This window comes from Mus caroli, unplaced genomic scaffold (assembly GCF_978045245.1).
Source record: "Mus caroli unplaced genomic scaffold, Mus_caroli_1 scaffold_11, whole genome shotgun sequence".
NCBI classification, from domain to species: Eukaryota; Metazoa; Chordata; class Mammalia; order Rodentia; family Muridae; genus Mus; species Mus caroli.
This window is the reverse complement of record NW_028227266.1, coordinates 95,036,602-95,049,404: the sequence shown is the minus strand read 5'-3', so window position 1 is coordinate 95,049,404 and position 12,803 is coordinate 95,036,602. Positions and strand designations below refer to the sequence as shown.

Sequence of the window (12,803 nt, the reverse complement as noted above, 5' to 3'; positions counted from 1 at the left end):
ACCCCAGAAGATCATGCATGGATCCCAGACATTGAACATGGTGTTAGATATACTGTTGAGAGTTTGGTTTTCTGCTGATCTGATTGTGGTGGTGCCCTGGTTCTTCCCTCTTGAAGTAAGAAAGTACTTAACATAATTTTGACTTGCACAGGAGCCCACAGTTGAGAGATTTTGGCTACACAGAGTAACAGTCTCAAAAAAAAAAAGTTTTTGGACTTTTATACAGACTGAATATTTTAAAGGGAATGAGCTTTTTTAAAAAACTAGTTACTGATTTGTGTGTGTTTGTGTGAGTGAATTTCCCATCATGCACCGCAATCCCACTCATCTCCCTATCCCTTCATATCCACACCCACCCTTGTACACTTCCCTCAAAAGAAAAAGACAAATCTCTAGAGTGGAAGCTGTGGTGTGTCACAGTGTCACACAGTGTCCCCTTCTGTCCTAACAGCTTTACTTGCAAATGTTCGTTGCAATGAGTCACTAATCTGGTTAGAGGCCCCTGGCTTCTGCTACACTATCAACACTAGGGCTCCTCTCAGATATCCTGTTGTCGCCCCGTGTCATGGAGATCCTGAAGCTTTGCTTCTGCAGGACTGTCCTTCCCTAACTACAAGCAGTTCATCAATGGGGTAGATTTGGGGGAAGACCAACTCAAAGCCCTGGATCTCAGCCTGGTTGGTAGCTGAGTTGGTCAGCCTGTCAGCTCTTCTGTGTACTTGTCACCAGAGCCAGCTATCCTGCTTTGCCCAGGCGAGGGGTGGGGCTATTTCTACACAGCCCTCAGATATCAACATAGTCACAGGAAGCAGCCCAGACCAGGAATGTCCTTATAACCTTTGGTGGTAACATGGACCAGAAACATCAATAAAGCCCCATGCTGCTGCAGGGCCACAGACCCAGACATCGCCGTCCACCATGGCCTCAAGTGGCACACAGGCTACTCACATCCTGCTGTTCCTCACACTCTCATGTCTCCAGTTCCATCTCTCTTCACATTGTACAAACCATCCCCGCTTCTCTTTCTCTCCCATCTTACCACCACACGCGTGTTCACCTTGGCGATGCCCACCTCTGGGCCTCTGGGGTGCTTCCACCTGCCCACGCTGCATGGTGACCGTCTGCACTAAACTTTCAATCCGCTGGAATTTGTATTGAATTGAAGTTGTAAAGACTTTTACACTGTAAACATGTAAATAACTTTTAAAGTTATTTGTTTTTAATGAGATCTTAGGGATGAATGAGAAAGAAAAGGTTGTGGCTTAATGGTGATTTTTTGTGTGTGTGTCAAGTTGACAAATGATAAATTGTGCCAGATAGTTTTATGTCAACGTGACACAAGTTAAATTCATGAGAGAAGAGAACATCAATTTTAAAAATGCCTCCATGAGATCAGGCTGTCGGCAACCCTCTAGGGCTTTCTTAATTAGTCATCGATGTGGCAGGGCCCAGCCTGTTGTTGTTGGTCATGCCATACTGGGCTGGTAGAAAGCAGGCTGAGCAAGCCAGTAAGCAGCACCTCTCCATGGCCTCTGCATCAGCTCCTGCCTCCAGGTTCCTGCCCCATTTGAATTCCTGTCCTACAGTGGGTGATATGGGCCTGTAAGGCAAAGAAACCCTTTCCTATCCAAGTTGCTTTGATCATAGTGTTTCATCACAACAATAGTAACCCTAACTATGACCCTACTGTTTTTATTTAAAGAATTTTAAATTTTTCTTTAAAAAAATCTCATGGCTGTGCATGTTTTGCCTGCATGTGTGTGGTGACCGAGTCCCATAGAAGTCAGATGAAGGCACTGGATCCTCTGAACTGGAGTTACAGGTGATTATGAGCTGTCATGTGGTGGGAACAGAATCTGGATACTGCACAAGAATAGAAAGTGCTCTTATCCAGCAGCCATGTTAACAGCTCCCACACTATTTAAAAAACAAAGGCATTGTGTGTGTGTGTGTGTGTGTGTCTATGTGAGAGAGAGAGAGAGAGAGATGTATGGGTATATGCATGCCACAGTGAGTGTGTGGGCGTCAAGGAATAAAAGGATAGCTGTGCAGTCTTTTCTCCCCTCCACATTTACAAGGGTTCTGAGGACTGAGCTCAGGCCATCAAGCTTGCACACACTCTTGGAGCCATACAGCTAGCCCCTCACACTATTTTGATAATCTCCTGTAAACCTAAAACTGCTCTAAAATTAAGAGCTTTTTTTTTTTTTTAAAGCTGCTAACAAGGTCAAATGCTATTTAAAAAAAATAGCGATGTATAGTTGGTCATACCTATTTCCAATGCTCTGGAGGTTGAATCAAGAAGCCTGGGCTATACAGCAAGGCTATACAGCAAGACTACCTATTTCTCTCCCTCCCTCCCTCTCCCTCCCCCACCCTCCTCCTCCCCTTATCCCTCCTCTTCCCCCCTCCCTCCCCCCCACACCCCTCCCCCTCCCACACCCTCCTCCTCCCCTTATCCCTCCTCTCTCCCCCTCCTCTTATCCCTCCTCTTCCCCTCTCTCTCCCTCCCTCCCCCACCCCTCCCCCTTCCTCCTCCTTCCCCTGTCCCTCTTCTTCTTCCCCCCTCTCTCCCTCCCTTCCCCTCCCACCTCCTTCTTCCCCTCCCCTTCCCACACCCTCCTCCTCCCCTTGTCCCTCCTCTCCCCCACCCCTCTGAAACAAGGTTTTTCTATTCAGCCTTGGTTGTCCTGGAACTTGCCCTGTAGACCACTGTGGCCTTGAACTAACAAAGATTGGTTTGCCTCTACCTCTCAAGTGTTAGGATTAAAGGTGGAGACTATCACCCAGTGAGATTCTTATCTCAAAAATAAAAATGCCAAGTACAGTGGCTCAAGCCTATAATCCCGGAAAACAGCAGGCAAAGGCAGGAGGATAGCTGTAACCCTAGGGCCACTCTAGTTTACATGGCAAGGGTCAGGCCAGCCAAGACTTCAAAGTATGACCATTTCAAAGAACAAAACAGAAGCAGGAGGAGGGGGGAAGGGTGTCAGCAAGAAGGGTTGGCCGGGCAGACAAGCACTCACTGCCAAACCTGACATCCCAAGTTCAAGCCCCAGGGCCTGCATGGTGGAAGAACAAAACTGACTCTCTTCTGACCTCTACACATATGCTAAGACACAAATGCACCCAGGAACACACACTAAATACATAGGTTTAAAATACATAAACAAATTTTTTTTGTTTTGTTTTTGTTTTTTGTTTTGGTTTTTTTCGAGACAGGGTTTCTCTGTGTAGCCCTGGCTGTCCTGGCACTCACTTTGTAGACCAGGCTGGCCTCGAACTCAAAAATCCGCCTGCCTCTGCCTCCCGAGTGCTGGGATTAAAGGCGTGCGCCACCACGCCCGGCTACATAAACAAATTTTAAAAGATAAAACTCCTATATACAAAAGTAAAACAACTATTTCTTTCAAACGTTTTTCTGTAATCATTTTATACGGTTATAATCATATTACATTTGTTCCTAGTATTTTCAAGTATAAGAAACATATTTTGGGGCTGGAGAAATGGCTCAGTGGTTAAGAATACTGACTGCTGCCAGGCGTGGTGGCGCACGCCTTTAATCCCAGCACTCGGGAGGCAGAGGCAGGCAGATTTCTGAGTTTGAGGCCAGCCTGGTCTACAAAGTGAGTTCCAGGACAGCCAGAGCTACACAGAGAAACCCTGTCTCGAAAAACCAAAAAAAAAAAAAAAATACTGACTGCTCTTCCAAAGGTCCTGCGTTCAATTCCCAGCAACTACAATCACAATCATCTGTAATGGGATCTGATGCCCTCTTCTGGTGTGTCTGAAGACAGCAACAGTGTATACTCACATACGTAAAACAAATAAATAAATCTTAAAAAAAAAAAAAGAATGAAACATATTTTGACAATAGGAAAAACTACAGTATTACATGGTAGGCCAATTACTTAATGAGAAAAACATGGTTGTTTTAGACAGGGTTCTCAAGAGAAACAGAACTACAGGGTAGAGTGTGGAAGTGAGTATGTACATATGTATTTATGTATGTATGTATGTATGTATAAATATACCCATATAAGAATTTATTAAATAAGCTTTAAAATAGTAACAACAGCTAAATCACACCTGAGAAACTGAGAAACTAGTAGGTATTTAGTCCTTGAGTGTAGAAGGCAAAAATCCCTTGAGCTTATAGATAAGCCCCAGGGAAACCAGGAATGTTAGAGGTTCTTCAATGGAAGAGGTGTATGCCCTGTTTTTGTTTTTTGGGTTTTTTTTTTTTTTTGCCCAGAAGGCTGGGAATGGATGTGGTTAATAGCTAGTGACCTCTGAACTACCCTATGACTGAGGCCACATCTGTTTTCCCCAGAGTCTTACAAACAGAACCAGAGGTGATTAATAGCCTAGGTGACCTCTTGCTCTCTGTATGAGACCACACCAGATCTTCCCCAGCCCTTTAGGATAATACATGTAGTCTATCAATAGAAGCTGTCTTTATGGAAGAGATGACATGAACTTGCAAATGAGTCTCAATGTAATTATGCCTTAAGCTTTATTGTGCACATGGGATTGTGTACCAGAAAAAAAATGTTTTTGGAAATTGTACTGTAATTAAATATGCTTAAAATAAAGTGCCCAGTGTCAGACTCTTGAAGTTTGAACCGACACAGGCTACTGAGTCGTGCTGAAGCAGACCTCCTTCTTGCCTCACGTAGATTGTTACTCTGCTGGCACTGCTGTTTGCAGAGACATCCCTCACACACACTTCAAGCTGGATGCCTCAATAACACCAAACAATCCTATTGCAGATAACTAGAAATTCCCCATTAAATTTTTTTTTTTTTTGGATTTTCTAAAATTAGAGAGATCAACAGTCATGCTTGATCAAATGACAACAAAAATATAGTATATTCACCATATTTTATGACTTCTAACTAAAAGAAAAAGCATCAATCTATATGCTCTGCTAAACTTCCATAAAAAATATGGTATCCCTGGCTCAAAAAAACAAACAAACTAGAAAACAGAAGTTTAGACAAATACGTCTGGTAAAAAAAAAAAAAAATGATGGTAGAAAATGGGAGAAGAGACCCAATCAGAAGGAATTCTTCACCTCCTGTGTATAAAATGCCCATTCTTTGACTAAGTCTCAAACCATACATACATGAGGCAGATTCCAAGTGCCCAAATAAAATTAAAATGTATCATAAGCTAAATGAAGCTAGACATGGTAGCACATGCCTTATCACTTAGGAAACAGAAGCAGAAAAATATGTCAGTTCAAAGCCAGTCTGGGTGATTGTGATGGCTGTGAGATCTACTTCTAATCTGGATCTTTGAGGTAGGAGAACATAGCTTTAATCCAGAGCTTTTGAGGTGGAAAGATTCACTTTTAATCTAAACCATACCTTCTGCTGGAAGCCTATAGAAAGGTCATGGAAGAAGGAAGCCTCAGCTCTTTGCCTGCTTGCTCTTTGCCTGCTTGCTCTTGCTCACTAGCAAATCAATTCCTTCACTAGCACTAGGGTCTACTTCTTTGAGATTCCAGAGTAGCCTAAAGACCAACTGAGACATCAGCCTTGTGGACTGAATAAGTATTGGATTGCTGGAACTCCTCTTCATAGGCAGCCATTGTTGGACTTACAGGATCATAGCCTGTAAGTTATTCGAATAAGTCCCGTTTCCAAAGAGAGATTCATTCTGTAAGTTCTGTTACTCTAAAGAATACAGATTTTAGTAGCAGTAGTGGTTCTAGAGTAACAGAAGGATGAATATTTTAAGTATCTGGAATAGGCTTTCCAATTTGCCAGCAACTATAGTTACTCAAGTTTTCCTGCATGCTCAGAGAGCACTAAAGTTTTACAGACTCAGTGAGACAAATGGATTGGATTATCCTGGTTAACCAACTGTGAGGGCAACAGATTTGGTAACTAGGAATATAAAACGTTTGACAAGTTGTAGAAAAATAAGGAAAATGCTGCTGTTTCTTGGCTTCTTCTAGCATCTCTGGATAAACTGACAAAAGAAAAGAACTAGCTCTGTGATAAAATTAACCAACTTCTAGACTCTCAGAATATGGTAAAGGACTTAGTAACAAAACTGACTGGCTTCAGGGGCATATAAACAGTCTAAAGTTTTCTAAGTGTGCCTTGGAAGAGAATCTTCTCTCCAGCACCCACAGAGCTCAAGTTGTAGAAAAACAAACCACAGCCCTCGTTACAAGGTTGGTTGTATTACAGCAAAAATTCAAGTCCCAGCTTTAGAGGTGACAGTAGCTAAAGTAAGAGCATTAATTGGTAAAGAATTGGTCCTGTAACTCAGGATGCAAATGTGTGGGAGGATGCTATTGAAGCTAAGAACTTTAAACCCTCAGATTCTCAAGAGTTTATCTCACCTAAGGAAGTAGTCTCTGCCTTCAGCAAAAGATATACACACCCCATTCTCTGAAAATATTGCCCCTTTCACGGTTAAGTGAGGTAATTAATACTACATTGTCTGCTAAACCAGTTGTGACTTTCTCTGAAGAGATACCAGGCAAGACAACATTGATGTTCCTCAGGGCCCACGAGTTGTTGCCTCTAGACTTATATACTAAAGGTTAAGTAGGCTCCTAGAGGTAAAGTATAAAGTGCAGCCATGAGGCGGTGTGCTACACTACCATAGAGCTTAATGAGTTTGCTAATTCATTTAAGCACAAGTCTGTGGAATGTATGTGGGAATGGATTTTAAGTGTTTGGGATAATAGTGGAAGAAACATAAAAATGGATAAAGCTGAGCTTATTGATATGAACCCTCTTAGTGGAGATTTTAGGTTTAATACAGAAGCTTGAACAGCTAAAAAAGGGGGGGAGGTCAAAAATTTGTATGAATGGTTGGCTGAAGCATTTGTCAAAAGATGGCCAACTGAAAAACTGAAGATGCCTGATATCCCTTGACTTAATAAATTGATGAAGAGATTTTAAAGTGGTGGAAACTGCAATGCTAGAGTGGGCACTCGGTATAAAACCTAATCCTCCACAATGGGAAGGCCCAGAAGACATGTTCTTCACTAATCCTGTAAGATGCAAAAGGTGAGAGGGCACCAGCACATGTGAAGAGCTTCGTTGATGCCCTTTTCCTCACATCCAACTTTTGCTTGGTTGGATGAATTCAATGCAATGGGTTTAATTGGGCTTGAGGTCATAGGGGCCAGATGGCAGCACTGAATCACCAAATGGCAGGTCAGACAAAGCTGTGTCCACAATGCCTGACCTGTAATGGTCAGCACAGGCAAAGAGAATTTTATGGTAGCATGACTCATAGAGATCTCTGGTACCAGTAAACAGTCATGGTATTTTCAGGCATGCAATAGATTAAAAAAACAAAAAACAAAAAACAAAAAAACTACTGAATTTTTGTTTGACCTACATAAGCAGAAAAATTCTCAGACAAATGAAAGAAACATTGGATCATGGCAAAAGATAATCTTGGCTTGTGAACCCATTTACAGACTTGAGCCAATTTGCTGACCCAAACCCCTTGAGTGAGGACAGCCAAGTTCCCCCGAGGAAGGATGGTAAAATACCTAGAAGTTTTACTGTTAGACTTTCTCCAGTTCTTCCCGAGAGGGACCTCAGCCTTTACCAAGGGTAGCTATACAACTGGAAGAAAAGAAACAAGCAGACTTTCTGGGGTCCACTGGATACTGGTTCTGAATTGGCACTAATACTGGAAGATCCCAAGACACACTGTGGCCGAAGTGCAACTCACAGCAGGTCCAGCTGCCCTGAACTCATCCTGTGGGTATCTTCCAGTTCAAAAGTATAATTGGGATAGATCAACTTAGAGGTTAGAGAATCCTGGCTAACAACAGGGATTAGCCAATTTCAGGCTACAGTGGACTATCTAGCAAGATCTTATCTCAAAGGAAAAAACAAACAAACAAAAGAAAACTCACCAAAAAAAAATGAAATTAAGGTTTGAGTTGATGGGGGCTGGTAAAATGGCTCAGCAGGTAAAAGTGCTTGACTCCAAGCCTGATCACTACCTGAGGCTAACAAAATCATGGACTTTAGAAGAAAACTACAACCACCAGTTTACTAAGCCAGCATAATTCCTAACTACATTCAAAATACTTACCCTTATACCCCAGATAAGAGAACCTCTCATCCCTCATCAAAGAAGCATCTCTTTGCAGCAGAGACCACGACACACACACACACACACACACACACCAGGTTAATGAGGAGAAAATAACTAATTGCGGAAGGTTCAGCATCAACACAACTCCTGCACCCAAGGCTCAAGACTTCATGGAAGAGAGGACAGAAAAACTACGAATCAGAGGACCAGGAAGTCTGCTGGAAGAGTGTCTCCTAGCTGGGTGAGGAGGGCACACATCTTTAATCCCAGCACCTGGGAGGCAGACACAGGTGGATCTCTGTGAATTCCAGGCCAGGCTGGTGTACAGGATGAGTTCCAGGACAGCCAGGGCTACCAAAAAAACCCAAACAAACAAAAAAACAAAACAAACCAACAACAACAAAACTATCTCAAAAAATGAACCAACCAAGCAACCAAACAAACAAAAAACAAAAAACAAAACAAGGGCTGGTGAGATGGCTCAGTGGGTAGGAGCACCCGACTGCTCTTCCGAAGGTCCAGAGTTCAAATCCCAGCAACCACATGGTGGCTCACAACCATTCATAACAAGATCTGACTCCCTCTTCTGGAGTGTCTGAAGACAGCTACAGTGTACTTACATATAATAAATAAATAAATCTTAAAAAAACAAAACAAAACAAAACAAACAAACAAACAAAAAATAGTGATTTCCTTCCACCTATGGCTTGGGGTGGCTATATGCTCTCAGGTATTATATGTATGACTTTTAACAATCCTTTTGTTTTGCCCTAGTGCATTCAAAAAGTAACCAGTAATGGTTCTATTACCGTTTTCTGTATATGACATCATGTGGGGGGGGGGGGAGTGAAAAGCACCAAGACTTAAAGTATTTCCCAAATACTTTAATAGCACGTAAGCTCTCAGAGTAACTCCTATTGACTATTAACATTATTTACTAAGTTAGGTATTTTTATGTGAGGTACAGACTTCAGTAGCCTCTATGACACATCTCAGACAGTAGACAAATCTTTTAAAGAAGCTGGCGTTTTCTCAAAACTGGGATACAGTGGCAATATTTTGTTCTTAGCCTGTACAATGGAAAATGTCAAGCATCTACAAATCAGGAAAGAGAAATAATGAAACCCCACACAGCCGTCACCCAGTCTGAATACTCAATCACCTTATAAAGACTATCACTTTATCTGTAATGTCATGTGTTCTAACCTCCTCAGAGTAGACTATTCTGAATCTAACTGCAGACATTCTATCTTTTCATCCATAAATATTTCATCACGTATGCCTACATTCTTAGATGGTGAGTCAGATTTCTGATATTAAGTAAGTAACCCAAAAAGTCATGGATTACAAAAATTTATCTGTTAGAAAACAGATACATTACTTTTTTTTTACTGCATTTTCTTACAACTTAGACAACTTGAAAGTAGAAAATTGGGGGAAAGTTTTTAATTTTTAAATGTTTTACTAGCCTATATTAACGATACATAATAATGATTTCATTGTAAGTTTATACATGTATAAAATGTATGTCAGTCACATCTGTCTCCCTGTCACAGCATTTATCTCCCTCCTACCTCTTCTAATCTCTTCCCCTTCCCAACTAGTCTTCTTCCTACTTTCATTATTGGGTTTTTTTAGATTTATTTATTTATTATATGTAAGTACACTGTAGCTGTCTTCAGACACACCAGAAGAGGGCGTCAGATCTCATTTCGGGTGGTTGTGAGCCACCATGTGGTTGCTGGGATTTGAACTCAGGACCTTCGGAAGAGCAGTTGGGTGCTCTTACCCACTGAGCCATCTCACTGGCCCTCATTATTGTTTTAATGCTTTGGTTTTTGGTGATCCAATAGCTCTCGTTAAGGTTGTTTCAGGAGCATGGGCACCTGACACGTCACTACACCTCTGAAGGAAATGTCTTTCCTTCCTGTCTTTCCTCAATCAGCCAATAACTACAAATGATGGGAAAGCTGGGGCCCACTAGGCCTTTTAACTCCCATCTAGTTTTGTTTGGTTTTTAAGACAGTTCAAACTAGCCTGAAACTAGATATAAAGCCCACACTGGTCTCAAACTCATAGCAATCCTCCTGTCTCAGCTCCATAAACATTACTAACTATAACCACACCAAAAAAAGTAGATTTGAAACATGTCAACAGGAATAAGATCACTGGTTAAAGGGCTTTGAGACTAAAGAAGGAGATAGAGAAAAAGATACACAAAGACGTTCCACTCTTACAGACAATTGACATACGAGTCCGTATGTGATGACATCCTAACGTTATATAACTATTATATGCAAGGAATTCTTATAATTGTATATGTTATAGGAGAACTTCAAAAAAATTAAATCCAGAAATGTTTATTCAATAATCCTTACCTTTTGTTGGACTGAAATTCTGATCTATAAAGCCCCTCAGCTCTGCATTTGTGGATGGCAAACCAACCTGAATAAAAAAAAAATTAATACTCGATCTGAAGTATTATAAAATTATTTAATAAAATATTTTATATTTTCTACCAGAAGTCTGTATCAAGTATTATATGTAGTCTTATGAAATAAACTAATTATATCATCCATAGGAATATGTTACTAAAAGGAAAATGCTGCTTGAAATGGGAAAACTATGTTCTTAAATCTGTGTCAACATTCATTATTAGTACGTCTCAGCAATCGCTACAGCAAGCAAGTCTATAATCTCCCTTCAGATGGTTTGTTTCACTGAATATAATATTTACACGGCTACCTGGTATCTTAGATGAAAATACCAGTATCATAAGAAGTATTCGTTTTTTTGTTTTGGATACAGAGCCTCATGAATTTTAGATTAAAAATTAATGGAATGCTACTTATGAGTTAAATCAAAATCCACAAATTTTCTAAATACTTTGAAGGCAAGTAATACGCAGCTGCCAACAGATAAATCACGCTTCCATCCCTAGGGCTGGGGACTTGGCTCAGCAGCAGAACACTTGCCTAGCATGTGCAATGCCCTAATTTGCTCTCTAGCACTATAAAAAGAGTATAAAACTACATCCTCATTGCTGCCCTTAATTTCTCATGCTCTTAATCATTCCCACAATGATTTTAACAACTACCACATAAGTACCACAAATACCCTAAGTACAAGGACAGCAGCCTCAAGTCATTTATCTGGGTCCACACTGGCTTATAGAGCCTACTGCTGTGTGCCTTGGTCAAGCCATTCAAGTTACAAATTGGCAAAGAAGAATGTGCTTCCAGTCCTTACCAATTCTGGTTGTGAGAAAGACCCAAGGGGATGAGTATGCACAGTACACAGCACAGTACACGGCACACGTTCTTAAATCTGTGTCAACATTCATTATTAGTACGTCTCAGCAATCGCTACAGCAAGCAAGTCTATAATCTCCCTTCAGATGGTTTGTTTCACTGAATATAATATTTACACGGCTACCTGGTATCTTAGATGAAAATACCAGTATCATAAGAAGTATTCGTTTTTTTGTTTTGGATACAGAGCCTCATATACCCCGGGCTGGCCTCAAACCGTATAGCTGAGGGTTAGTCTTCTGATCCTCCACCCTCTATCTTGAGAACGCTGAAATTACAGGAATGCATGACTACTCTTGATTTTCGTCAAAATTTTAAAATTTGCTTCAGAGCCTAGGGGAATCCCCATTTTGAAAACGTGGCACACAAGCCATTAAGATGGCTCAGTAGATAAAGTGTTTGCTGAGCCAGACTAAAGATCTGAGTTCAAACTCAAACCCATATAAAGGTAAAAAAGGAAAATAAATTTCACCAAGTTGCCCTCTGACCTTCACAAGTACACCCTGGCATGCAGATAGTCCCCCACATCATATACACACAAAATATTTTTTTACTTAGCTCAATATCTGAGTCCTGGTCTACAGGACAGCCAGGATTACACAAAGAAACCTTGTGTAGAAGAAAAAACAACAACAACAACAACAAAACAAACATACAAAAACAACTTAAAGCAAGTTATAATATATGGATCCACTATTACTATACATTATGGTTTTATACACTAAAGAGTTGTAGTTCTACAATATTACAAACCTGGAATATTCTGTAAACTTTCAACATTTCAAATTTGTAATTTGGTGCCTCAAAACTTCTTTTCAAAGATACATTTAAAAGTTTACTGTAATAAAACTCATATGGTCTCAAACTATTGATCATTATCTTGATATTTTGATACATGTCTACATTGTTTTTATAAATTTTTTATTTATGTGTAATGGTGTTTTGCCTACACGTATGTCTTTATGAGGGCATCAGATCCCCCAAGAAATGTAGTTACAGACAGTTGTGAACTACCATATGGGTGCTGAGAACTGAATCTGGGGCTTCTGGAAGAGCAACCACTGAGCCATCTCTCCAGCCCACCACCACCACCACTACCACTATCATCATCATCACTGGTTTTTTTTTTTTTTTGGTTTTTTTTTCGAGACAGGGTTTCTCTGTGTAGCCCTGGCTGTCCTGGAACTCACTTTGTAGACCAGGCTGGCCTCGAACTCAGAAATCCGCCTGCCTCTGCCTCCCGAGTGCTGGGATTAAAGGCGTGCGCCACCACGCCCGGCCATCACTGGTTTTTTGAGACAAGGTTTCTCTTTGTAGCCCTGACTGTCCTGTAGACCAGACTAATGTCAAACTCAAGAGACCCACCTGTCTCTACCTCCCAAGAGCTGGGATTAAAGGCACGTACTA

General features: G+C 41.0%; 1 protein-coding gene across 9 annotated transcripts in view; it reads right to left on the bottom strand.

The window, feature by feature from the left end:
- Window positions 1-12,803, bottom strand: part of Tfdp2 (transcription factor Dp-2) — a 119,597-nt gene that overhangs the window by 71,380 nt on the left and 35,414 nt on the right. For 7 of the 9 annotated variants that reach the window (XM_085827915.1, XM_085827919.1, XM_085827914.1 and 4 more), the window contains one exon: window positions 10,464-10,530. The exons of 1 other annotated variant lie outside the window; for it this stretch is intronic. In XM_085827915.1, coding sequence (XP_085684041.1) covers window positions 10,464-10,530 — 67 coding nt within the window. Of the gene's footprint in view, window positions 1-10,463; window positions 10,531-11,334; window positions 11,393-12,803 lie in introns of those variants that run through there. One more of the 9 variants, XM_085827922.1, reaches the window with a different exon arrangement.